We start from the raw sequence: 27,347 nt of genomic DNA on the forward strand, positions 1-27,347 counted from the left end.
ATCTTTGCGTATACATTTGAGTCAAGTTATTCTGCTGGCCTCCAACTTGCAGAGACCACCTGTCTCTGACTTCCAAGTGCTAGGGTAGTGCCACCATACCCAGCTAAGCCAGTTCTTTGCCAGTGGAGTACCCACCTGCAAGGAATGGTGAGGAGCTAAAAGGTCTTAGAACTTTGTGAATGATAACAGAGTTGTATGTCTCCATATGGAGATAATAACAGAGGAGTTGATACATGATACCCCAGCACACCAGAAGTTAATCCAAACACCTTCTAAAGTTTCCATGGCACTACAAAGTCAAAAGAACAGTTACAGATATGTCACTTCTGACAAGTGAGTTGTATCACTGGGCTTTTGACAAGTTGTTTTTCTAAAGAACAGCTTCCTTCCCATTTGATCTCAGCTTTGTATTTCAAATCTGCTTTCTTCTATAATGAAATTATCTTGGAACTGAGAAACCAACATGAGCAGATAAGTCAACTAATGCTTTCTTTTCCCAAATCTTAGTTGTAGAGAAAATGGACAATGTCACAGATGGCATGGAGACATCTCGCCAGACTTACGACAACAAACTCACTGCTGTGGAAAGTGACCTGAAGAAATTAGGTAAACTGCACCAAGAGTGAACCGTTGAGTGGAGGGGCGTACCCCTGTGTAGTGGTGACAGCTGTTCAGAATGGTGATGTGTTCAGGGTTTCTGTGATGCGTGCCACATCTTTCCTTGCCTTTCCACTGTAATGCTTCCACTTTTAAAAGAAAGGAATCCCACCTTAAATTTTTATGTACTATATAAAATCTGTTCCCCACTCTTGACTGCACAGGACCATTAAGTCCTGCCTCTAGAAAGCTGAGATTAACCTATAACCAGCAGAGTTGACCTTTAATATAAAAAAATATAGCCTGTTTGGTTTCTTTTTTTTTTTAAATGATTGATATATTTTATTTTATGTGCACTGGTGTTTTGCCTACATGTATGTCTGTGGAAGGGTTTGGATCCTCTGGAAGTGGGGTTACAGACAGTTGTGAGTTGCCATGTGGATGCTGGGAATTGAACCTGAATCCTCCAAAAGAGCAGCCAGTGCTCTTATCCACTGAGCTATGTCTCCAGCCCCTGCCTGTTTAGTTTCTTGATGTTTGTTCTCAATTATTAAAAGAATAAACTTTGGTTCAAATGATGTATAAAGCTTTATGAGTATGACTCTGCTCTTGAAAATTGCTAATAATTTCTATCATTCAAATTATTAACTATCCACCGAGCCAAAGAATTTTGCATTTTAATTCCAGTATAGTTCATCATTTTTATTGACAGTGAAAAAATTGAATTTTGGTCAATTTAGAAGGTTGATTTCTTACAAGTACACCCTGCCTGGTATCCTAGTATCTGTGAAATCCCCCTCTGTCTTTGAAAAAATTGTCCACCCAAGTTTGTAAGTCCTGTGCTGGACACTATAGACTCCGTTTTAAATAGATACAGATTCTTAGTAATACAGCCTAGGCTGCAGGCACCACAAACTTTACATCTAAAATACAGTACTCCTAGAGAAGTACATGGGATCTTTGCTTAAAATTACATTTATTTGATTGGTTGGTTGGTTAAGGAGGCATACACATGCCACAGCATGCATGCAGAGGTCAGAGAAAAAAAAAGTAATAAGAGTCCGTTCTCTTCCTCTACTATGTGGGTTCAGGAATTGAACTCATATTGTTAGGTCTGACAGGAAATGCCTTTACCCACTGAGCCATCTCTATGGCCCATATCTGGATGCCTGGCCTTGCCTAAGCATCTCTCTACCACCAGTCTAAGTAACAAGCATCTCTTCTTCCAGGGGACCAAGCTGGAAAGAAAGCTCTAAGCACCAACTCTGAGCTTTCTACCTTCAGATCAGATATTCTGGATCTCCGTCAACAACTTCAGGAGATCACAGAAAAAACCAGCAAGAACAAAGATACACTGGAGAAGTTGCAGGCAAGTGGGGACTCATTAGTAGATAGTCAGAGTCAACTGAAGGGAACTCTGCAGAGCAATTCTTTCCTTATTACCACCGTCAACAAGACACTCCAGGCATACAAGGGCTATGTCACAAATCTGCAACAAGATACTAGCGTGCTGCAGGGCAATCTGCAGAGCCAAATGTATTCTCAGAATGTGGTTATCATGAACCTCAACAACCTGAACCTGACCCAGGTTCAGCAGAGGAATCTTATCACGAATCTGCAGCGGTCTGTGGATGACACAAGCCTGGCCATCCAACGAATTAAGAATGACTTCCAAAATCTGCAGCAGGTTTTCCTTCAAGCCAAGAAGGACACCGATTGGCTGAAGGAGAAAGTACAGAACTTGCAGACACTGGCTGCCAACAACTCTGCCCTGGCCAAAGCCAACAATGACACCCTGGAGGATATGAATAGCCAGCTCAGCTCATTCACAGGTCAGATGGACAACATTACTACTATCTCACAGGCCAACGAGCAGAGCCTGAAAGACCTTCAAGATTTACACAAGGATACAGAAAATAGAACAGCTGTCAAGTTCAGCCAACTTGAGGAACGCTTCCAGATCTTTGAGACAGATATTGTGAACATCATTAGCAACATCAGCTACACAGCCCATCACCTGCGAACGCTGACCAGCAATCTGAATGATGTTAGGACCACTTGCACAGACACCTTAACCAAACACACAGATGACCTGACCTCCTTGAATAACACGCTAGTCAATATCCGCTTGGATGCTATTTCTCTCAGGATGCAGCAAGACATGATGAGGTCAAAGTTAGACACTGAAGTGGCCAACTTATCAGTGGTTATGGAAGAAATGAAACTGGTTGACTCCAAGCATGGTCAGCTCATCAAGAACTTTACCATTCTACAAGGTAAGTGTCAATTCTGTATTTGGATTTATATCTATTGCATATAAACAAATTGTTCTAAAATATGGAAATTTAAAACAGATATGTATTATATAACAAGTTTTATGGATTGGGAACTTAAAACCCATGTGTGTGTGCATGTTTCTGTGTATCTATGTGTGTCTGTGTGTCTATGTCTGTGTACATCCCTGTGTGTCTATGTATGTGCGTGTCTGTCTGTCTGTCTGTGTGAGTGTTTGTGTGTGTCCACATGTGTGTGTGTCTGTGTGTCTGTGTGGTTGCAGTTAAGATGTTAGTTGGAGCCACCATCATCTGAAGGCTTGATAGGTTGGGACATGAATCTAACATGACTTATTCACATGGCCCTCAGCAGAACCCTTGGTTCATCACCAAGTGAGTTTCCTTATTGTTGTCACAACAGGAAATCTGTCAGCCTCCAAAGTAAGTGATCCAAAAAGAGAGAAAAATGGGAACAACTTTGTAGTTTCACCTCAGTGAGCACACTCTTAGCACTACTGATCTCCCGTAACCCCAGTACTTGGGAGCTCAGGAAGGAAGATTCTTAAGTTCAAAGTCAGCCTGGGCTACAAAGCAAGACCCTTCTGAAGGAAAACAATAGTATTCAGATGCCTGTAATCCCAGCCAGCAGTAAAGAGGCAAAGACAAGATCAGGAGTTCAATGTGAGTTCACAGATGGAAACAGAGTGACTGGCATTGAAAATGAGTTTTGCTGTCATCCAGGGTATCTGTGGCTTGGATTCAAATTTATTCCCAACAGTAAACTTCCACCGTAGGTTTGAAAGTACAAGAACAACTAGATGCTATGCTCCTCTGTCGGGGCATACAAAGAGGGCCAGATAGATGTTCAACTTTTGTTAGCTCAACCTAAAAGAATTTTAAAGCCTCTGAAGTTGGGAAACAAGTAGTCATTCTTGACTTTCAAAAAGGAGTCAAAGGTAGACTGTACATGCTGAATTTAGTGGAGGACTTGCTTTCAAGCCTGAAAAAGTCTAAGAAGGAATTAGATAATCTGTGAGCATTTAAGAAAGTTACTGTCACAACAAGTTCACTAAGTGGGAGGCATGTGACCTCATCTTATTTCCTTACACTAACCAGGTTCTTAGAGTGGTCAAACATGGAAAATTAAAACAGCATGTCTGTATTTCACCAAGGCATTGGGCATTGATCCTGTTAGGAAATAGGATTGTAACACAGTTGGGTGGCTGCATTGGTGGTAATGGGTTGTTTGTTTGTTTGTTTTGAATATATACCTACATACGGTAAAACCAAACAGTTTCTACCAGTCATGGTCCCGATGCAGTTGGGTCATCTGTTTGAGGACTTCCATGCAGCCAGTTCCTCAAGGAGTTTGGGTTCATCAGAAACTGTTCTGGGGAAATGTATATTTCCATGTTTCTATGTTGCTTCAGACTCTTGGCATAGTTCATTGTCTTGAACCTAAGGGTTGTCATCTGAGGAATACCCTCAATTCTTGGAGGCTATTCAATTCTTGGTCAGGCAGCCATATCACTATCTCAGTTTCTGCAAAGCCATCATCAAGAAGCCCCATCTCTGTCTAGTCTGCTAAGGTGGAACATGCATGGTGTGACCTATCAAGAAAATTACTTTTCCATCCCTTTGCCAGGTACTGTGGGTTAGAAGTAAGTCGCACATGCATCACTGGAGGTCACTTTAAGGAGTGCCTGTCACATTAGTTGAATGATCAACTCTACAAAGCACCTGTGGACATCAAGGACAGATTCAGGTAGCAGATGGCAGAATCATTTTCAACAGTTTGTCAGTAACACAAAACATATAGTAAGTAAAGATGATAGAATCACCCAGAATCTGAGAGCTTGGAGTCATAGTAAGATGTTAGCCCAGTAGAACAGATCTGTTAAGATCTTACTTAGGCTGGGCAACGGTGGCACATGTCTTTAATCCCAGCATTCAGGAGGCAGAGGCAGGCGGATTTCTAAGTTCAAGGCCTGCCTGGTCTACAGAATGAGTTCCAGGATAGCCAGGACTATACAGAGAAACCTTGTCTCCACAAACAAACAAACAAAGGAGATCTCGCTTAGTTGTAGACAAGACCCAGCAGACCTCCATTCTTTTGGGAGAGACAGGATCTAACTATATAATTCAGGCAGATCACAAAGTCTAATCCTCCTGTCTCAGCCTCTTATATGAAGGTCACCTAAATAGCTATTTTCAGTTGCCTTCAGAACAGCAGTCCCAAGCAGATATTTCAAGTTAATGAGAGGTTGAGAAAGCACTCCCATTCAGGACACAAGTGCTTCCTCCTACATATGCTCATCCTACCCCATTCTGTTTCCCTTGACTGTGAAGAAGCTGATAAATCAGGATAGATTGATGTTGATGTTGGCTTACTTGTGGTTTTATGTGAGCCTTCTGTGAGATTCAAAATACTGTGGTATTATCCAAGAAAGTTTTGTTAATGTGCATTTAATGAGGCCATGTGCTGGCAGCTACCAGAGGCATCCTCACCAAGATGCACACCTGTAATCCCAAAATCCTCATTAAGATGCAGAAAACAGGACTGGCGAGATGGCTCAGCAGGTAAGAGCACTGACTGTTCTTCCGAAGGTCCTGAGTTCAAATCCCAGCAACCACATGGTGGTACACAGCCACCTGTAATGAGATCAGACACCCTCTTCTGGTGCGTGTGAAGTCAGCTACAGTGTACTTACGTATAATAAATAAATCTTTGGGCCAGAGCAAGCAGGGACTGAGCAAGTGGAGTTGACCCAAGTGAGCAGAGGTCCTAAAATTTTCAATTTCCAACAACCACATGAAGGCTCACAACCATCTGTACAGCTACAGTGTACTCATATACATAAAATAAATAAATAAATCTTTTAAAAAAAGATGCAGAAAACAAAGTCATACACACCCATAATGCCAGCACCCAGGAGGCCAAGGAAGCAGGACTGCAGGTTCGAGGCCATCCTAGGCTATGTGGAAGACCCTATATCAAAAAGATAAAGTAAAGCAAAAGAGAACTAGATAGGTAGTCATGGTTTGACCCCCAGCAACAGCCATCTGTGCATTCGGCAACCAAAACTTTTGTTAATAAGCCTTTCCTTTTCTTTCTTTTGGTTACAAATGATGGGATTTTTATCCCAAGCACGTATAGAGAGGGCTTCTAATGCACAGTGGTGTGCTGTAAGTTCCTGCTCTGTCCAGAACTGCTCCTCTCCAGGCTGAGTCCTACACATAGCATTTGAGCCTTCCATGTAGTGCGCTATTTCCCTCTTAGCCCTCTGAGATAATAGGAAATGTTTCGTGAGTATGGGATGAGGCAGCATTTGAATACCAAGTTCTTCCTCCAGGAACCCTCATCTGTATGTACCTTGCAGACCTTTGAGAAGGCATTTGAGTTAAGAGCAAGTATGGAGTGAGATGCCTTGGCTTGAGTTAGAAAGCACCTGTGTGAGTGTGGATTTCCCCTGTGCTGTCCCTGTAGCCAGCACAGTGCCGTAGAGGCAAAACAGAGTGCCGTGTGCCTGTGGAGGACAATCTTACAGTTGAGGAGGTTAAGGTGGCTTTGGGCCTGAGTCCTTCCTGCTGGCTTCTAGAGCCTTACCTGGAGGCAATCATACTCAAGTACTGTCCACATCCATCATTTTCAGCCCAATTATGAATGTGCAACATGCAGGTCATGCTTCTGGGCCCTCAAATAAATGGTCTACTTTCATCATTACAACTCCTTAAGGTGGGAAAAATTACCATTCTTCTTTGTTAGGGGAGGGAACTAAGCCATACAGAACACAAGTACCTGTTCCAAGTTCACAGAGAGGGTTCTGTGACCACAGTACTGGTTCCCAGGCCTGGGCTCCCCCCAGCAGGGTACCTGGTGCCTTCAGAGACCAGCGCATTTGGCAAGATTGAAAAGATGAAGCATTTACTTTGAGGAGTTGATTCTTGGATTAGATATTGACATGAACTAAACTCTGCGGTGTATAGCAATGCTAGAAGATCAGGGAACAATACCAAGTCCAGGGCAGATGAGATATATAAGTCCCATGTATAAGGTGGGTTGTCAATGTGCTATTGTTGGTTTGGTTTGGTTTTGAGACAGGGTCTTGCTGCATAGCCCTGTCTGTACTGGAACTCACTATGCAGACCTGGCTGGCCTTGAACTGACAGAGACCTGCCTGCTTCTGTCTCCTAAGTGCTGTGCTGGGCTTAAAGGTGTGTGCCACCATGCCAAACTCTTTTTTTGTTTTGTTTTTAATTTGCACATTCCTTCTCACCTTGATAAAACTATTAACAGTTGCTTATTATAAGTTGCTGTAGTTCGGATCTGGAATGGTCCCCAGCAGTCTGTGGATTAAAAGGCTTAATCCTTGGCTTGCTGTTATTGGGAAGTATAGAATGTTGAAGAGGTAGGGCTAGTTCAGTGGGGACTTATCTACCCTTGACCTTGAAGGGGTTGCCAGTTTCTTTTCTAATCTTAGCTGTAAGGTAATAGTTTATTCTACCAGGTGTTCCCAGTCTTGATATGATTGATGCTTTGGTATCACAGGCCCAAAAGCAAGATGTCATGTCATGGACCAGAAGCTCCAAAACAATGAACTGGCATAAATATTTCCTCTTAAGGTATTCTGCTATAGAAACAGAAAGTTAACACTTGGCTGGTTAATACGTTTAGTTAATTCCAGTGTTTTTTTTTTTTTAATGAGAAGAAAACTGCGTTATATTGTATCTTTTTTATTTCTACCATGTCTGTGTTGTTGTTTTGTTGTTGTTGTTGTTGTTGTTGTTGTTGTTACAGAAGTTTATATTGTATCCCACTATGAACTAGAGAGTAAATATGTATCCTGGGCTGCCTCAAATCCATAGCAGTCCTCCCTTCAGCCTCCCCAGTGCCATCACTCAAAGTTCTTAACTTCATATCTCCAAGAACTTGGAAGCCAGACAAAACTTAGGCCATTTCTCTACTTTATGTCACATAGAAGTTTTGTTGGAAAACATGTTTAAAACTGTCTCAAGTGGGATCCAGGAGGGAAAGCACTTCTCAAAGTCCACAATTCATATGACAAAGCCAAATGGGACAGTGACAAAAAGTCTAACATCTGAGAATTCAGCATCTTAAGGTTCCCTACATCTCTGACATCTGGGAGCCGCATCAGGACGGTGCAAATGTGGGGCTACCCTGCATCCTGTTTTGGTTGTCTGGGTGCATTTTTGGAGCCTGTAACAGCTTTTTGAGACACATGGTAATTCAGAATCTCAAGTCAGAGAACTACACACTCAGTCTTGACATTCAGTGACATTTCAGTCAGTCTGACCGCAAATCTCAGTTGTACTTCTGGGATGAACATCCACACGCCTCCAAAATATGACATGCTTGACTCTAAATTCATGTTGGTGAACACATACACACAATACTTTCCCATTTTATGTGTGGGACTATGGGGTAGGAGTATGCAACATATTTTAATTTATTTATTTGTTGATTCATTTGTGCGTGTGTGTGTGTGTGTATGTGTGTGTGTGTGTGTGTGTATGCACATATAGGCACACATGTGGCACAGCTTACGTGAGGAGGTCAAAGCGTAACTTTGCTCTTGCTTTCAATCCTGTTGAAGCAGGTTTTCCTTTGTTTCTGCTGCTGCACCGCACTTGACTAGCATGTAAGTCTTTGGGTGATGTGCCTGCCTCTCTGCCACTGACCTCTCTGCATGAAAGCTGTGACTGGAACTACCTGAGCTCCCAGGGTCAAGCTTGGGCTGTCGGGCTTGCACAGCCATCACCTTTACCTAGTGCACCAGCGCCTAGCCCCTCGTTTCAATTTACTTTTACTTCAATAGCCACCCAATAAAAGAGTCAAGTAAGACCAGAAGCCCTGAGATAATCCAGAGGCTAACCAGTGATACTAGCATCTTGGGGCCTAGAGGAGAACATTCCATGTCTAATGCTGGCTTTTAAAATGGCTTTGGTTCTTTTCATCAAATTTTTTTTTTTTTTAAGTAACAAGAAAAGTAAACCTCTAATTTTTTTTTTTTTAATGAGCAAAGTACATCATATGATTCCTATTATCCATGGAACCCAGCTTCTTGGTGGAGTACCTGCTTTTAGGCAGTTTTTGCAAGGTGAACGTAGCTGGGAGTAACAGGCCTGCTAGTTTATGCATAGTTTCAGACGTTAAGCTTGATCTTACTGGGTGCAGTGGCTGGGCAGTGGTGGCACACGCCTTTAATCCCAGCACTTGGGAAGCAGAGGCAGGTGGATTTCTGAGTTCGAGGCCAGCCTGGTCTACAGAGTGAGTACCAGGACAGCCAGGGCTATACAGAGAAACCCTGTCTCAAAAAAAAAAAAAACAAAAAAAAACCAAAAAAAAACAAAAACAAAAACAAAAAAATAAATAAAAACAAAACTGAGTGCAGTGGATAAGCGCAGTGCCTTACAAGAAGAGACTTGGTTTTATATGAACCTAGCTGGGAATCTATTGAAAGTTAGAGTCTTATTAAAGACATAAACTTGAACCTCATGGCTATGCTTATTCCTTTCCATTGTGTGATTTAGAAACTAGCATCTGCTGGCGTTTTGTGTTGACTCTGGAACCCATGTTCAGTGCCCTCCTTCACACAAGCCTCAGTGTCTCTATGTATACTTGGTGAGGATATTCAGCCATTTCCAAAATGGGGATGAGGTTCATCTAGACCCTACTCAGAAATAATAAACAGGAAAAAAGCTGCCACCCCAATGAGGGAGATGGATTTAGGTCTGCGATGGGAAGCTGTGCGCATTTGCAGCCTGGGGAGGGTTGCAAAAAAAAAAAAAAAAAAAAAAAAAAAAAAAAAAAAAATCTAGCTGAGCTGAGAGGCAAGCCCTGAAAAGCCACTGTTCCTTCTTGCATATATACTCATTTCCAGAAGCTTTCAGGAAAACATCAACACTTAGTATGAGGAATTGAGAAACTAATTATTGGCTGAAAGTTTAGAAAATATTATCAAGAATTACTAAAGTAATTGGATTTTCTAATAGTTCTTCACATGGTGGGTTTTCTGAGGGCTAATATATACTTTGAATGAAACACACAGTTAAGAAGTTATGATTTTTATGTGCCTGTTTCATAGACCTTTGCATAATAATCCACCCAGCACAACCCACCTCCCCCACTTTAAGCCATTTTGCAATGACACAGGCCCCAACTTACTTTAAGGAGATTACATTTAACAGTAAGAGGTCTCCTCACTTGTCTCTCAATGACATGGATTGGCTAATACACTCCCTCATATTACAGAGAAGAAAACTCATATTGCAGATAAGACCAATGGACTCATTCTTAAATGCCATTTAAGAGTAAGGAAAGACAGGTCTCTCCACGGCCATTCCATAGCTGGAGCCAGGATCTACCTAACATATAGGCTGGGAAGACTTACCTCTTGGAATTAGATAGCCCAAGGTAGGTCACCATGACCTGGAAACCTCTTCCTTCTGATGTCTCCTCATGCGAAATGTTGACATATTAAGGAGCTGGGCTTTTGACAGTGGGACTCATGCATTTGATAAACAATCCTAAATAAAGCTGCCAGGCAAGGTGATGTCTACATGATCTCAGCAAGCCAGACAAAGACAAATGCATAGAAATACATAGAAACGCAATACAAACAATACATAGAAACAGAAGGGACACTGCACAGCTTTGCTGCTGGTGACAAACACTGGTGTCTGTTTCACCATGGATCCCATCAGTGAACACTGTTGAGCTTCATCCTAAACACTGTGCACAGGAAGGATAGCGTTATTAAAAAGAAACATAGGGCTGGCGAGATGGCTCAGCGGGTAAGAGCACTGACTGCTCTTCCAAAGGTCCTGAGTTCGGATCCCAGCAACCACATGGTGGCTCACAACCACCCGTAATGAGATCTGATGCCCTCTTCTGGTGCGTCTGAAGACAGCTACAGTGAATTACGCCGAAGCAAGTGGGGCTGGCAGAGGTCCTGAGTTAAATTCCCAGCAGTCACACACATGATAGCTCACGGCCATCTGTACAGCTACAGTGTACTCATACACATAAAATAAATAAAATAAATATAAAAAAAAAAAAAAAAAAAAAAAAAAAAAAAAAAAAAAAAAAAAAAAAAAAAAAAAAAGAAACATAAACCAGCACACCATTGTATTGTTTTGCACAGATTTAAACCGGCTGAAACAACAGAATTCTTTCCTTATGGCTCTCAAAGTCTAGGAGCCCAGGTCTTGGCAAGGTTGGTTTCTTCCAAGGTCTCTCTCCTTAGATTGTAGACGGCTATCTATCACCTTCTTCTGTCTCCATCTGGTTCTCCCTCTGTGTCTGGATCTTTTTGTTTTTATAGGCATGTAGGTGGTACACGTGTGTGGTGTATTCACATGTGTGGGGGGTGATATGCCTAGCCATGCACACACATTGAGGCCAGAGGAAGATACTGGGTGAGCTGCTTCTCAATCTGTCTTATTCCTTGAAGCCAACAACACATCAACGATAGTAAGCACTCTTTAATGCCTATGTTTGTGTGCTGGGTTTTTTTTTTTTTTTTTTAATTGTAGGCTATATAAGCAGATACACACTCACAACAGACTGTAGAGATATATATACATACATACATGTTTTTATCTTTTAGGTCCTCCTGGCCCCAGAGGTCCAAAAGGTGACAGAGGATCTCAGGGACCCCCTGGTCCAACTGGCAACAAGGGACAGAAAGGAGAGAAGGGAGAGCCTGGTCCACCTGGCCCTGCCGGCGAGAGAGGCACAATTGGACCAGTAGGCCCTCCTGGAGAACGTGGCAGCAAAGGATCCAAAGGCTCACAAGGTCCCAAAGGATCCCGTGGGTCCCCAGGGAAGCCTGGCCCTCAAGGGCCTAGTGGGGAGCCAGGACCACCAGGTCCACCAGGCAAGGATGGACTCCCTGGCCCTCAGGGCCCTCCTGGCTTCCAGGGACTACAGGGAACTGTGGGTGAGCCCGGAGTACCTGGACCTCGGGGGCTTCCAGGCTTGCCAGGGGTGCCAGGCATGCCTGGGCCCAAGGGACCACCTGGCCCCCCAGGCCCCTCAGGAGCAATGGAGCCACTGGCTCTGCAGAATGAACCAACCCCAGCATCAGAGGTCAACGGTAAGTCCAAATTGTCCTTTTCAGCCAGAATTGTGGAGAAACAAGGCAGTGTGTAGGCTAAGCTAAACCAGCCCCAGGAGTACCCTGATCACACGTAATAGCAGGGACCCTGTGTGTCCCTCTAGACGCCTCAGTGCTATCACTCAGGACCCTGGGTTCCCGCTCAGAAACTATCATATCTCTACTCATTTTGATGAGTTAGGCCCTCAGAAGAACCCTGTACCCCAAATACTTCCTTCAAGATATCCCGCACTGGCTGTTCCCTGACCATCCTCCTCTATCTTTCTTCTTTCTCCTTAGAAACAGATCATTCCATCCGTTAACTCCACCAGCACGTAGATAGGGCTTCTGGGATGGAGTCCACATTCTGGCTTTGCTTAAGAAGCAGTTGTGGCACATTTCTCTCTCTTTGACCATTAAGTCTTTTGCAAAACTCTGTACTAGTCAGGAACCAAGCGTGTGGGTCACTCCTGCTGGCCCATGAGCCAGACCTTGGTTCTGAAGTGCACTTGTTTCTGAGCTCCAGCTGATCCGAGGCTGACCCAACCCAGTTACACCTCTCTGCACTGCATGGAATTCACTGCTGTGTACTGTACAGTCCACATCTGTGAACATCTGTCCAGGTTCTACAGAGGGACACTCCAAGGCTGTCACCTTGGTGTTGTAGGCACAGCTGAGGACACGCATAGTGCCTTCTGTGTTTTTTAAATCAACACTTAAAAACTTTACATCCCTAGGATGTCCACCTCGCTGGAAGAACTTCACAGATAAATGCTACTATTTTTCACTGGAGAAAGAAATTTTTGAAGACGCTAAGCTTTTCTGTGAAGACAAATCTTCCCATCTCGTTTTCATAAACTCAAGAGAGGAACAGGTATGGCGTGTCAGCTGCACACTTGGTTGGAGAAAACTATAATTTAGAGATAAGTTATACTTGGAAATTGCACGCCTTTGGGGGAATCAAAGAGATCAAAAATTCATGGTCTCATAAAGAAGGAAGGCAGCAGTTTGCATGGGCTTTATCCAGGTATGAGAGTATATGAATGAGTTCAAAATGGATACATAGAAGCAACCTAAAGGAAACCTAAAGCAACCACGACTCCAGAGGAGACTCGTTCAAATTCCTAGGACAGAGGAGATATTTGTCACAGAAGTTTTACAAGTACAAAAAGCTAGTGTCTGGAAATTTTCTCCCCCCACCCTTATTATTTTTCTTTGAATTTTTATTTTATTTTTTAATTTTTATTAGATATTTTCTTTATTTACATTTCAAATGTCATCCCCTTCCCTGGTTTCCCCTCGGAAAACTCCCCATCCCCTCCTCCCTCGCCCTGCTCACCAACCCACTCCCGCTTCTTGTCCCTGGCATTCCCCTACAATGGGGCATTGAACCTTCACAGGACCAAGGGCCTCTCTTCCACTGATGACTGACTAGGCCATCCTCTGCTCATATGCAGCTGGAGCCATGGGTCCCTCCATGTGTACTCTTTGATTGGTGGTTTAGTCCCTGGGAGCTCTGAAGGTACTGGTTGGTTCATATTGTTGTTCGTCCTATGGGGCTGCAAACCTTTCAGCTCCTTGGGTCCTTTCTCTAGCTCCTCCACTGGGGACCCTGTGCTCAGTCCAATGGATGGCTGTGAGCATCTAACCATTTCCCAGGCTCTGGCAGAGCGTCTCAGGAGACAGTTCTAGCAGGCTCCTAATGTCACCTGTGTATCTGTGCTGTTACTCTCCTTGGGTACAGAGATGGCACATCAGACAAAGTTCTTCTTTGACCTAAATTTCTGTCCCTGGGGACCTGTATATTTTAGAGATGGTTAGGACTAATAATTCTCACTGAAGCAGCTGTCACAAGTAATTCCATCTGCTAAATTCCAATGTGTGCGCAAGATGGATAAGCGGTCTTTTGAGAAGAGGAACTTTCAAAGACAGTCTTTGCTTTGTTTCATCAGTGTTTAGGTGTTCCCGAAAAATAGAAAATACTAGTAAGTAATAGCATCATGTAGTTCTTCCTATAGTTCTAGCTTGTGTTGGTGTAGATGTAAATGGAAGTTAGGGCTCAGTTCCATGTCCTAAAGGTGTATTTAGAATGATGTGCTGATGACTCTGGAACTGAGAGACTATTCAGGAAATGTCCTTCTCCTTAGGGGTGTTATTATCTAAACTCCCAAGAATAAAACCAATTACAGAGAAAGTAAAGAGAGAGAGAGAGAGAGAGAGAGAGAGAGAGAGAGAGAGAGAGAGAGAGCTCGCGAGCATATGAATGCTCATGCTCCTTAGCATGCTGGTCATGCTTCTTAGGCCTACAGATTTACAGTTCCACCTGGTGACTTTCTGGAGAATTGCAGCACAGCAGACGTGAGCATGGGAGCAGATGCCACTAGACACATGAAGAGGCATGAGTAGGTTTGGGGTGGAGCACCACAAACCAGACTTGTTGGTTCAAAGGGCCCGTGTGTGACAATGATAGTGGTCCTTTATTAAGCCCCTGTCATGTGCAAGGCCCTTTTTTAAAACTTCACAGCCACCCTGTAATACAAACCTTCTAATTGTCATCCTTCCCCTTGGGTACTTTGTTACGTTGTCTGGAATTTTCCGTGGAGACTAGGCTGGTCTAGAGCCTGTGGTGATTTCTCAGCATCCACTCCCCAGGGACTAGGAGTACAGCCACGTGCCACTGCTTTCCGTTCCGCATTTCAGAGATAAGTCACTCTGAAGGCCCCACAAGGTTTCAATGATGTCTTCTCACAGGGCAAAGGGTAAAAGCAAAGCCGAAACTGACCGCAGAGCTCATGCGCTCACCTCCCGTCTCTGCCCAACACAACCCTGAAATCTGGATTACAGTAACATGCAGGGAGCATGAGAAAAACAGCAGTCAGGGGTGTGGGCCCAAACAAGTTCATCAGTGGGATAGAGGCTCAGGGATGGCTGACTGCTGGGAACCAGGGCCCGCACCGGTCTCTCTGAGGGATCCTGAAGAGGAAGCTCACTATTGCTCGTCAAACATAGTCATAGTGAACCAGTGCCTAGAACACAAATGCAATACAAAGTGGACAGCTAGGACCCTTACGAACGGTGAGAAATGTGGTTTTGCCAGTTTTATGAAACAAGAGCTCTTTTGTATGGGCTGAGAATGCCTCCTGCTTCCTTTTCAGCAATGGATCAAAAAGCAGACCGTGGGGAGAGAGAACCACTGGATCGGCCTCACAGACGCAGAGCAGGAAAGCGAGTGGAAGTGGCTAGACGGGACGCCTGTGGATTACAAGTGAGCGAGGGACTTGCGGGCAGTATCGGGCACTTGTTCTCCCATGCTTTCACGATGGCCTGGCTTCCTACGACTTTTCCGTAATGACCTTACGTTTATCCCACACCATCATCTTGAGGGCCTAGGCTCCTTGTACTAGTTGCCTGTTCCCACTAGGGAAGCAGTGGCGGACCGTCACTGTGCTGTCAAGTAGAGCACTTCGGACCAAGGCGCTAGCTTCAGATACTAAGAGGAAGGAGAACGTGGCCCAGAGCCTCTCCAAATGGTCGGTGTCCTCTTGGACATAGTTCTGAAGACTGGCGCAGTCCTAGCCTTGGTCAGGCCTCTGACCCAAATGTGATTCGAATCCGAGTTGTCCACTCCAAAGTTGTAGGTCTCTCATACACAGGACGCCCAAGTGTGCTGCAGAGAGGATGCCAGACTGTCCGTCTTCCACAGGATAAGAGACGACTAAATTCTACCAACCCTTTTCTCAAATCTTGCCTTCCTTCTTCTGGAGAGAAAATGGGAACCTGTAAATACTGCGAGGGACCTTCAGTTTGCTAGGGACAAACAAGCCGGCCCTATCAGCAGCATGTCGGAGGAAGCAGCGTCACTGTGGAGAGGACGTATGCCTCTGCTCTGAGGTAGCCTCAGGCACTGAAGTAAGTCTCCAGGTAGCTGAAGAGTTGCCCAGAGACTGAGGTGATGGACAGAAAGGCCAGATAGTCTCCAATAGGCATAGGAACAGCCATGTCTGCGTGGAATCTCACTGCACATACAACCCGCACGGACCTGGAGTGTGCAGTCTCCTGCCCTTAGCACCCAAATGCTGCATCGGGCCTGCATTGCTGCACCTTGCAGTTCTATGCTTTTAAACCCTCCCCGTGAAGACTGTGAGTGAGACAGTAGAGAGAATCAGAAGGCCATCTCTGAAGGGAAAAAAAAAAAAAACAAATGTGGACAAACATGGAAGTGGATCTTAGGTCTGCCCCAAAGCTGAGTAGGCACACCTGTGCTTACCTGCTGGGCTGTCAGGCACTCTATCTGCTCTTTTTGTGCCTGCCTCTGGGAGACACTGGGGCTCAGGCCAGCATCTAGAATGGCAGGGATATGCTTTGCAAGGCTCCACACATCTGTGGGTGTTGGTATGCGCAGCAGGAGCTGGGCCAGCTTTGAAGCAGGCGTGGGAGTCTGAGGTTAATGCTTTCTCTTTGACAGTCAGGAGAGCCGGGATATCTTTGTAAGGGAGTTGAGAGAAGCTAAGAACTAAAATCCATCTCCCTCTTTTCTTACTGATGCAAATGGAAAGAAAGATTTGGGTTTGACCACAAAATTCAATCTTAAACTTTATTGGCTTGTATGGGATTGATTGAGCTGGAATATTACTAAGTGCTCCAGCTTTCAGAGGTAAAACTTTGTCCCTTTCTCTGAGATCCAGAAAGAATTCTGTGGCTGGGTCCCAAGGAGGATGACATCACATACCTTACTGGGAGTTTCGCCGCCAGCCACAGCCACACTAGAGCCCATCCCCTGGCCCCACCCTGGAAGTTTAGACCCCTGCACTTCAGCCATCACACACGTTGTATGTCTCACTTTCTAACCAAAGGCATACATGTCCATGGAAAATTCCCCATGATCAAGCTCTAAAAGCAAGCATAAATCAGACAGATGTTGTGTGAGGTTCCAAGGACTGACTTAGTCTGACATATAATAATAAACACTGCACAATCTAGAGAAAGAGCCAGGCCTGTCTAGGGAATGGAATACAAACTCGAATGAGAACTGGGCTTAGGCTAGACCTGACATCCATGACACCTCAGTCACATGAAATCGCCATGTCCCCATGTGGTAAAATGAACTTGACAGAAGGACTCTGTTAATACTTACACACACACATATGTGCATGCAGAGAGAATGTGTATGTGTGTGAATTTAGTATTGAGCTTGTCCCCTGGGAAGCACTAGAGAAAGCCTATGGATGTTACTACTGTTGTCACAATTGTGACTGCTTCCACAGTAAGATATGTCAGAGTTGGGAAATATTACTAATATTATAATAATAAATTAAATAATAAACACTAATAATAAATAGTGTGCGTGATCGTAATTACAGACCCCCACACAGCATCTTACAATAGGTTTATGAAGAATCCAGAAATAATCGCAAGGCTTAGGAAAGGAAGGTGGCCTCTGCATCCCAGGCCTCACAGAGACAGCTCCGGAAACACTTTCCCAAGCTCTCAGTCTCTCCTTTGCCCTCCCCTTCTGATTCTGAGCCTCCAAGCCTCCAGCCACCTGCCTTCCCTTCCTTCTCTTACCAGCAGTGACTTCTAGATCAGAATCATCAGAAACCACTATAAACCGTTACTACGAACAGCTATATAGCAACAAATCAAACAGCCTAGGTGAACACACACATTTCAAGAAACAAAATGACTTAGTAAGGTCAAGTCGAAAAGAAACGGGAAGGCAGAGCAAACTTCAATAAATCAGATTCGCACAGTCATCAAATGCCTCCCAGCAGAGGGGAGTCCAGGGCCAGAGGCTTCGTGGCTGGGTTCTACCAAACATTCAAGGAAGGACTCTGGCCAGGCATCTTAAATGTTTTCAAAACCAGAAGCCAATGGCTCTGAAACCACCCCAGGCCTTGCCCAGCCACAGAGGAATTAAGTACACAACTTTCCTTTTACCCTTTTTCTCCAAAACACACGCACCCGCCCCTTTGGAATTATTTAAGGATTTTGTGGTTACTGTAAAAGAGCAGCCAGTTTTCAGGGACAGACCTCTCTCCTCCATTGCCTCTGCTCTACTCTGTTATTTACACTGATACATGGTTCAGGAAGACAGGGCTGGAACACACAGATAAAAAGCTGTGGTGACAGAGAAGAGATTCCAGCTGCTTCGGGCACATTCAGACCTGACTCAGGTGTATTATCCTCAGACACACTGACTCACGGAGCCTCACAGAGCCTTTCACTTCACTGTACTAAAGGAGGTAAGGACCCTCCAGAGAAAGGGAGTATGTCAGATGCCCTGGGATGGGGCCATCGCCAGGTTTTCATTTGCCGTAAACCTATGTACCAATGTGATTTCAACACAAACACTGGACGACAATGTAGATTGCTGGACATACCAATTATAGATAGGATTTTTAAAAATAACAATAACACAATCCAGTCAGAGAAAAGACAACTTCCTACCTTACACACACCACCTTGTTTCTCTCATATCACCACAGCCCTGTGACTTTATATCCAGTACCTATACCATGACTGGAGATTAGGATCCATCCACAGTCACTACATTGTCCTTGAGATGTCCACAGGGAGGGCAGCTGGACACAGTGGGCCACAAAGTACAGTTCGATAAATTCAAGAACCTGGATTATAGAGACTATGCTCTGTAGCCCCCAAACAGGTAGATAGCTAAAGATCTATAAAGTATTTGGAAGTTAAATGACATAGACCAAAGAAGAGGCTATGGCCATACCACCCTGGCGATCCCTGATTTTGTCCATAGATCAAAGAGGAAATTACAATAAAAGTCTAAAAATGTCTTTAAACAATGATAACATGCCAAAATTTATGAGCTCCAGGTAAGATAGTGCTTAGGGAGACATTTACAGCTCTGAAACACTGTTTGGGTTTTTGTCATTAGTTTTGAGATAGTGTCTCTCTATGTAGCTCTGGCTGTCTCAAAACTTGATGTGCAGACGAGGCTGGTCCCAAATTCACAGAGATCTATCTGCCTCTGCCTCCCAAGTGCTGGGATTAAAACTACATGCCACCATGCTTGGCCCTACATCTTCTTAAAGGTTGGAAAGGAATGACCTAAGCTTCCACTTTATGAGGGTAGGAACAAAAGAAGAAATGAATCTTAAAATAAGCAGTGGGGTATGTACAAAGCCCTGAGTAGAACTCCAGCTCCACAGATGACTAAGTAGAAGGAAAGGAATAGAAAAATCAGGAAAGCAGCAATGCAGAGATGGCAGAAGTGTTGGGAAGACTGGGGGCACAGTGATTCTTGCCACTATTTTTTTATTTACATTCGGATCACTCCTCCCCCTCCTCTCCTCCTAGTCTCACCCTTGCAAATCCTCCACCATTGCCCATTAGGAGAAGGGAAGCCCCCCTTAGGTTCCACCCCTCCCTGGGATATCTAGTCCCAGCAGGACTATGCACATCCTCTTCCACTGAGGATAATAATTCTTAATGGAATAACTGCAGATGTGTTGGTTGGCTACTTGTCACTGTTACCAAGCCAAGGCTGCCTTCCCTGGAATGAACCAGATTCATATGGAAAGGACCAAGATTCTGTCCGCCTTAAAACAGTAAGACTCTGCCAAAAGCCCCTAGACATTTTCTTTTCCCCTCTCTCCTGTCTATCAGATACCATCTGGTAGAAATGTGATAGTACAATTCACATAATTGCTTTTATTTTATAAAGATAAAATGGGCTAGTGTCCTGCCCAGTTATGTAACCCATGTTGTAGTTTTATAGTACTGGGCTATAGAGCAGTAGGAGCCAGAAGAGACTCTTCTTCTACTTCAACAACAGCCCATGCTAGTCAACAGTTCGTGTTCCTGCCAGGGTGGCACTGGCCCAGGCCACAAGAGAGGAATCTTCCACAGTAGAGGCCCTTGTAGTGGGAAAACATCTTGCTTCAAGAGCCATTTCTCACCAGTAACAGTTTCTTGTTTGGAAGCCAGACCTTACCTGCAGAAGCTTCTTGGCTGGAGTCTTGGCTAATCTTGTGGTTGATGGAAAAAATATTAAGTTGTGAAGTTGGAGGGATCTGTTCCCAAGATAGAAAGTATATGCTCTGCTAACATTAAGATGAGCCCCAAATCCTGGGATGCTACACTCTCCATAGTTCATGTTTGTATGTTTGTAAATCACTGACAGCTTTCTGTTCAAGTGTTCCCAAGGTTCCTGGGGTGATCAGAAGCATTCACTTGCTGGGACATATATGTTGTAATATGCCAAGCTCAAGCTGTTCTTTCCAGAACCTACCGGTGAATGTAGTCAAGGCACTGTTTAGGCTAGCATTCCAAAATATCACATGCACATTCTGCTTATCTTACGTGCTCTGCTCTCTGTTACAAGCACACAAACGGAGGTTTTGCCAGAGGTTGCTCCATGGAATTTTAGGTTTTCCAGATGCTCTGAGACCCCAGCTTCTCACTCTCTGGGCCTAGCTGCCACCCATGGTGGGGTTATCTTAGTTGCCTCTGCTCCACAGAGTTTGTGCTGCCTCTAGTCATAAGGAAATCTCTGAGCACTCTACAGAAAGAATCCTAGTGATTTGGGGAACCCAGTTGGAAAGGTTCCCTTTCTGTTTAATCAGTAAGTCCTTCTTACCTGTATGATCTTAAATGACTTAAAGTAAAATGCAGGAGAATCAGGCTAAGCAGACCCCCTGAGTCTAAATAAACTGTGTATGTGTGTGTGTCTGTGTGTATACATACATACACTTTTACAACTAACTGAGAATTCAAGAATATCAAATACATCATAATACATTTTGGAATCAAAGATGTAAAAAGATGTAAAATTAATATAATATATAATTATAGAAATAAATCACCATTACTGTTACACATGACAAAATGTATGTTTCTGAGACAAACTACTTGGGCAGTACTCAGCTCTGCAGAGACAGCCTTTGAGGACACTCCTTTACCTCCCAGTCTGCCCTTCTCGGCACCACTGACAGTGTGAGTCTAACTTCATCCTCAAGTCTGTCATGGAAGTTCCCTGAGAAATGGAACTTTGTTCTGTGCTCCTGTGTTACCATTGCCTGAATTAAACCCAGCTCACAGTACATTCTCTCTGAGTGAGTGCAGTGAGTGAATGTTTCCTAATTCTTCCTAATAGTTTCCTCTCGTTGGCAGATTGTTCCTTCTGAATCACCTTTGCTTCACTAGATTTACCTGGGGTCACAGTTTTTATCAAGTCCCTGGATAAGTTTAGTATTACTAAACCCTAGATAGGTTGAGGATTACTTCTATCATGCTGCCCTATAACATGACTATAGGTATTTATCTATAATCACCTCTTCATTCTTACTGCCTTCTGACTCTGATGATCTCATTGTCAAAAGATGAAGGGCAATATGAGTTCTCACCTCTGAGGGCGCTCAGGTACCCTGTGGCTGATGGGGGGTGAGCCATTGCTGGAGGTGCCTTTATTACAGGTGTTTTAGGGTTACCTTTTTTAAGAAGTCAGTTTCTTTCCTTAAGTAGAAATCACAAACATGAACTTGTTTCTTCAAAAGGACCTTCCAGAAAAAAGTCTGGAGCCACACTTAATTTACTGCATGGAACCAGAATCAAGAACTATAAAGTCACAAGAAGTCCTGGTTTGATCAGCAGCATCCAAGTAAAAGGGCCTCAAATAAACTCATCCTAAAGAACACTTGCTCAGGCTTGGAATTCAAGCTATTCAGGAGGCTGAGGCAGGATGATCACAAGATTAAAAAAAAGGTTAGCATAGAGTACAGAATGAGTTCAAGGCCAGCCTGGGCAAGTTAGGGAGACCTCATCTTAGAATAAAGTAAAAAGAGGGTTTATCATGGGCAGAGGTACTGGTGAGGACTCAACCTAGCACATACAAATGTCTCGGTTCTTTCTCAGGCCTGCCTAGCCCTCCCCTCAAACACCCTGAAAAAAACTCAGAAAACTTGTTTTTAAGAACCCTCTTTCTGGCCAGGCATAGTGAGACTTTTAGGTGGGTAGAGGCAGAAAGATCTCTGTGAGTTTGAGGCCAGCCCAATCTACATAGCGAGCTCCTGGTCAGCTAGGACTACATAGAGAGACCCTGTCTTAAAAAAGAAGAAGAAAAAGGGGGAGAAGAAGGGAGAAGGAAAAAGGAGATGAAAAAGAAGAAGAGGAGGAGGAAGAACAGGAAGAAGAGGAGGAGGGGGAGAGGGAGGACGAATCCTCTTCTAGTCAGGCATGGTGGTACACACCTTTAATCCCAACATTTTGGAGGATTTACAGGTGGGTCTCGAGTTCGAAGCCAGCTAAGACTATTCACTGTCAATCAATCATTCAATAAATCAATAAAAATGAAAATTTCTCTCCTGGGCTAGAGAAATTGCTCAGTGGGTAGAGGCATCAGCTACCAAGGACCCACATGGTAAAAGGAAAGAGTTGATTCTCTCAAGTTATCCTCTGACACACACTGTAGTTCTCTCTCCCTCCTTCCTCCTTCCTCCCTCACTCACTCACTCTTCCCCTCTCTCCCTCTCTCTTTCCCTCTCCCTCTCCTTCTCTCCTACATGAAAATAAAAGCTCTTTTCCAAAAGAGGTAGTAAAATATTTGAGTTGTTTTCAGTAAGATTAAATTATTATCTTCTGAAATCATCAACCATATACAGCTTGGCCAGAGCCACAACTAGTTGTTTGTGGTTGTGGGTGTTTGTAACTGCGTATCAACGTGCTCTCACTTTCTGTTCTTGACCTTTTGACACATTAGAGACAAGACACACCAATGTCTACCGATCCCTGTGTATTCATCCTCACAAGAGCATGCATGTTTGTGTAAGATATCCCGAGTGCATATTACCTATGCACAACTATATACACATGCCTGGATTTCACACTGCAGGACACAGTTGAAAGCCATTCACTAGCTATGTCATCCCCACCACAATATAATAATGAGGTTCACTGGGTTGATCTCACTATGGTAGAGAGAACAAGCCTGCAAGGACACGCTGCTTTTCAGCCTCTCTGCAGACAGCTTAGTGAAAGTGAGCACTGTTTTCTAAATAATGCGTTTCTGTTCCACAGCAAGTGGCATGTGTGTGTTTACATCCCTCAACTGTTTCTTGAGCAAAGCCGCATGCTGTGCAGCTAACACTCCTCTTCTGTTTTGTTAAAGAAACGCTCTGCATGCTGTGCTGCTAACACTCCTTTTCTGTTTTGTTAAAAGGAACTGGAAAGCTGGGCAGCCAGATAACTGGGGCAGTGGGCATGGGCCAGGAGAGGACTGTGCGGGATTGATCTACGCGGGGCAGTGGAACGACTTCCAGTGCGATGAAATCAACAACTTCATTTGCGAGAAAGAAAGGGAGGCAGGTAAGCAGCCTCACGGTTACTACAGAGCTGCAGGGCTTAGGTCTCTTAAAGAGGAGAGGTGTTGAGAAGGGCTCTGAATGCAGGCTCTCCAGCCAGAGCTGTCAACTCACTCCTTCTACTCAGTGGCAAGGCGAGTTATCAACCTCAGGGGAGTAACAGTGACTCATCAGTTCGTCATACTGCCAGTTAATTGTTCCTTAATATATGGCACCACTGTGATATCTTTGGAGTGGTGTGAGCGTTCACATGCAGCCAGCTCAGCGAAACTACATGTACTTAACTGAGCATTTGGTTATAAGCCAGGTTTTGTGCTAGTGTAGTGGGCTGTTATAGTCTGCATAATTTAAAAATGTTTATGTCAAAAAACTTGTAGAGATTCTTCTTGACTTTGTAAGAAGTTTATCTACGGGTGGTGGTGGCACACGCCTTTAATCCCAGCGCTTGGGAGGCAGAGGCTGGCAGATCTCCGAGTTTGAGGCCAGCCTGGTCTACAGAGTGAGTTCCAGGACAGCCAGGGCTACACAGAGAAACCCTGTCTCAAAAAAAAAAGAAGAAGAAGAAGAAGAAGGAGGAGGAGGAGGAGAAGAAGTTTATCTAAAGCTTCATTTACTATGTGACCCTCTTTAAAACAGGTGTCTTCCATTTCATTAGAATTAAGTTTGTGGTGGCAGGTGGGAGACACAGCACGGGAAGGAGTACTAAGAGCATGGGCTTTCTTCTGGAGATGGCAGCAATCTTTAGACCTGTGGCACAACTTTGAAAATATACGAAGGGGATTGTAGCGTTGGCTCTGCTGTTAAGAGCACTTGCTCCTTGAACCTAGGACCCTGGTTTGATTCTCAGCATCCACATGGCAGTTTACAACCATCTGTAATGCCAGTTCCAGTGGGTATGATGCTTTCTACTGGCTTCTGCAGACACCAGGCCAGTGGTGCACAGATATGTACAAGCAAAGCACTCATATGCATTATATAAATAAAATTAAAATTAAAAAGAAATATACTGAGACCCGCTGAAGTAAAAAAAAAAAAAAAAAAAATTACATGGATGATCTGCATTACCTGTGAATTACAGTTCCGTAGATCTATTTTTGTTAATTAGTAATTTAAAAAGTCCTACCTATATTCTGTTCATATTATTTTTTGGAAGTAACTGGGACATAAATTACATATATATTCAAGACATTTACAGAGTACTTTTAATGTATCGAATAGTAGTGTGAATGCTACAGGTCTCAAAACAAATAATTAACACACAGTGTGGTCTGCTAAGGGACAGAAGCATGGGTCACTAAACATGAGGTTATAGTTGATGGTGACAATCAAGCTTGATGTGTTTGCCTTGTTTGCTCAAAAGAGTGTTGAGTAGGGAACAGAATTCCCCAGAATTGACCCCGCTGGCAAGCCACTCAGGGGAGGCAGAACACAGTCCGAGATAGGGGTCCCAGCCTATGTTTTTCCAGGCGAGATCTAGAACGGATGCTGTGGTCCTCAGGCTCCTGTGTACCCAGACACCACTGGGGATGTCAGGGAGTTGAGAATGGGGGTCGTGGGGCTGCACTTCTCCTATGCCCTAGGCAGGAGGGGGATGGCTGAGGCTGGGACAAGACAGAATCCATTTTGGTTCTAAGTGAGGGCCAGAGTACACAGAGGCTAAAAAAGAGAAAGAAAGCCTCCTCTGGGAGATTCAGGTGAGGCTCTTTAAGCTGCACCACCACTGCGCCCCCCTCCTCCGCTGCCTCCGCTGCCACCACCGCCCCCACCACCACTACCGCCCCCACCACCTCCTCGATCTTTAATGAAGGAGACGTTCTTGCTTGTCCAAACTACTTTATTTTATGGTAGATGTAAATGCATGTGTCTTACTCAGGGTGAACCAAGGATTAAATACCTTTTGCAGGAAGGAAATCCCAGTAAGGAAAGCTCATTGACTAAACATTCGAGGCCTGTCTCGATACCTCATTAGCATGGAGAACGCCAGGTTTTCATGATATGTGACCAGTTCATGGGCCTCTCAGTGGGGTGTCATGGTTACATGTCCCAGAACAGGTAGAGCTTGGCAGGGAACTGGTTCCACACCTACCATTCTCAACGCCGAGATTCCTGGGGTTTTGAATTTACTTCAGCCTTACCAGAGTTTCTGTCTAGTCGGATGGTCTGCTTGCCCTTACTTAATCTGAAGAAAAAAAAAATAGAACTTCCCAACATTCTTCTTTGAATAATGTCACTTGTGTCCTTTCCTAAAGATTCCTCCTGGTTTAAGTTGTAAATAATTTTATTCCTCAAACAAAACTAATGCCCATCCTTATTTTTTCTATTTCAGTACCATCATCCATATTATAACAGTGTGTTATAATAACAGAAACATATTTTCTGATGCCTCTGAAAGGCGAAGAATGCTCGCTTCTGATTCCATCACTTCTCACCAGATTGAATGGAAAAAGCCGGAAAAGTAGTTATTCAGAATAAACAGATACCCACTACACCATAACCCATGGACTAGGGAGACAAACTGCTCCCCAAGCTGATATGTTGATTCCCAGTGTGCAAATGGACTGAGTCACATAGATTTTTCTCAGCCATTAACCATGCAAATTATATCTTTCCAAATATGGAATGCTCCAATCAGAAAAAGACCATCATTGGTTGTTGAGTTACAGACCCTGTGCAAACAGTGTGTTTCTAAAATCCCAAATGTAGGAAGAATATGCAGACGTACACATATAGGCCACCTTTTAGTAATGATATGAAATATACTTAAAGAGCTTTTAAACTTCGTATTTTTGTACAAAATATTTGCCTTTTACAATCATTTTCCTTCTTTTAATATTACCTATATAATACATAAAGCCAAAGAAAACAATAGTGGTACTGATAAAATTTCATGGAGTTTCTCTTCAGATTTAATCTGTATCTGTCCAGCTGAAGTAAATTTTGGTTGTATGTGTCTATGTATGTGTGATCTCTTCAGAACAGTGAGTCACATGAAGCATCTGGAAATACCCTTGTGCATTTGGGTGATGGTGGAGCTCAAGCCTGAGAACATCATGACAGCTCATTCAAGTAGGCTGTGCCATGAGCCCAGCACCGGCCACTTCCATTAAGAGGGAATGTTGACTTGGGATGTGCTTTTGTTCTACTTTGTGCAGCAGGAATGAAGGAGAAACATCTGTGAGGAAGGACAGAGTGCCTGAATCTGGATATCTGCAAGGCCCTAGTTTAAGGCTGATTTATAAACAGGCTTAGTGTCAGACTTATACCAGAGCAGACAAGAGATTATAACGTCACATCAGTCAAAGGCAGCCAAGTGATGCTTGCAAGATAGAAACCAGCTACATGCTGTTTGGAAAGTAGAATTCCCAAAACGTAACTCTAAGACATCGGCTAAATGAAATGCAAAAGTAAACTCTTGGCTATTTGCTGAACCCAGCAAAGAATCTTCCCTTGTGAGCCTAAAACTTGTGTGTACTCCTGTCATTGCATTTGTTTTACAGCTGAGGCAGAGGACGAGGGTTGGCCAAGCCCCTGTCCCATTCCACCTATATTCTTTCTTCCCTTATGAAGTGTAAGCTTCCAGAGAAGTGATCACATATAAACATCTCAGGTAAGCTTGGAACTCCAGGATGTAATATTTAGCCCAAAGAAAAGGAAATTAAAATGTTAAGACCTACCTAACCTCTTCAGTTATTAATTTCTATGCTAGACAAGGTACATACGTCATCGGAAATCAAAGACATGCTTAACAACAGCAGCAAATCATAATGGATAAATTGAACATGTGAACCACCTCAACAACGAGAGACATTTAAGCCTTTACACATGACACCTGAAAATGAACTGTTTTATTCATATTTAGTTATTCTTTAATCTGAACTGTAACCAGACCTCAAATGGTTTACTGCTCCTACAGAGGATCTGAGTTCAGTTCTCAGCACCCAAGTTGGAGAACTCTCAACTTCCTATAACTCCAGATCCAGGGGACTCAAAACCTCCATGACACACCTGTCACACACCCACATAGATACACA

The 27,347-nt window shown here is 43.8% G+C and overlaps 1 protein-coding gene across 1 annotated transcript in view; it reads left to right on the forward strand.

Moving 5' to 3' along the window:
• Positions 1-26,994, forward strand: part of Colec12 (collectin subfamily member 12) — a 169,490-nt gene extending 142,496 nt beyond the window's left edge. Inside the window, exons 4-10 of the mRNA XM_031364948.1 lie at positions 508-606; positions 1,827-2,873; positions 11,501-11,989; positions 12,727-12,863; positions 15,145-15,254; positions 23,175-23,320; positions 25,643-26,994. Of these exons, the coding sequence (XP_031220808.1) occupies positions 508-606; positions 1,827-2,873; positions 11,501-11,989; positions 12,727-12,863; positions 15,145-15,254; positions 23,175-23,320; positions 25,643-25,662 (2,048 nt within the window). The 3' untranslated portion in view covers positions 25,663-26,994. The remainder of the gene's footprint in view (positions 1-507; positions 607-1,826; positions 2,874-11,500; positions 11,990-12,726; positions 12,864-15,144; positions 15,255-23,174; positions 23,321-25,642) is intronic.
• Positions 26,995-27,347: the final 353 nt, after the last annotated feature.

The sequence above is a fragment of the Mastomys coucha genome, unplaced genomic scaffold, assembly GCF_008632895.1.
Source record: "Mastomys coucha isolate ucsf_1 unplaced genomic scaffold, UCSF_Mcou_1 pScaffold13, whole genome shotgun sequence".
Lineage (NCBI taxonomy): Eukaryota > Metazoa > Chordata > Mammalia > Rodentia > Muridae > Mastomys > Mastomys coucha.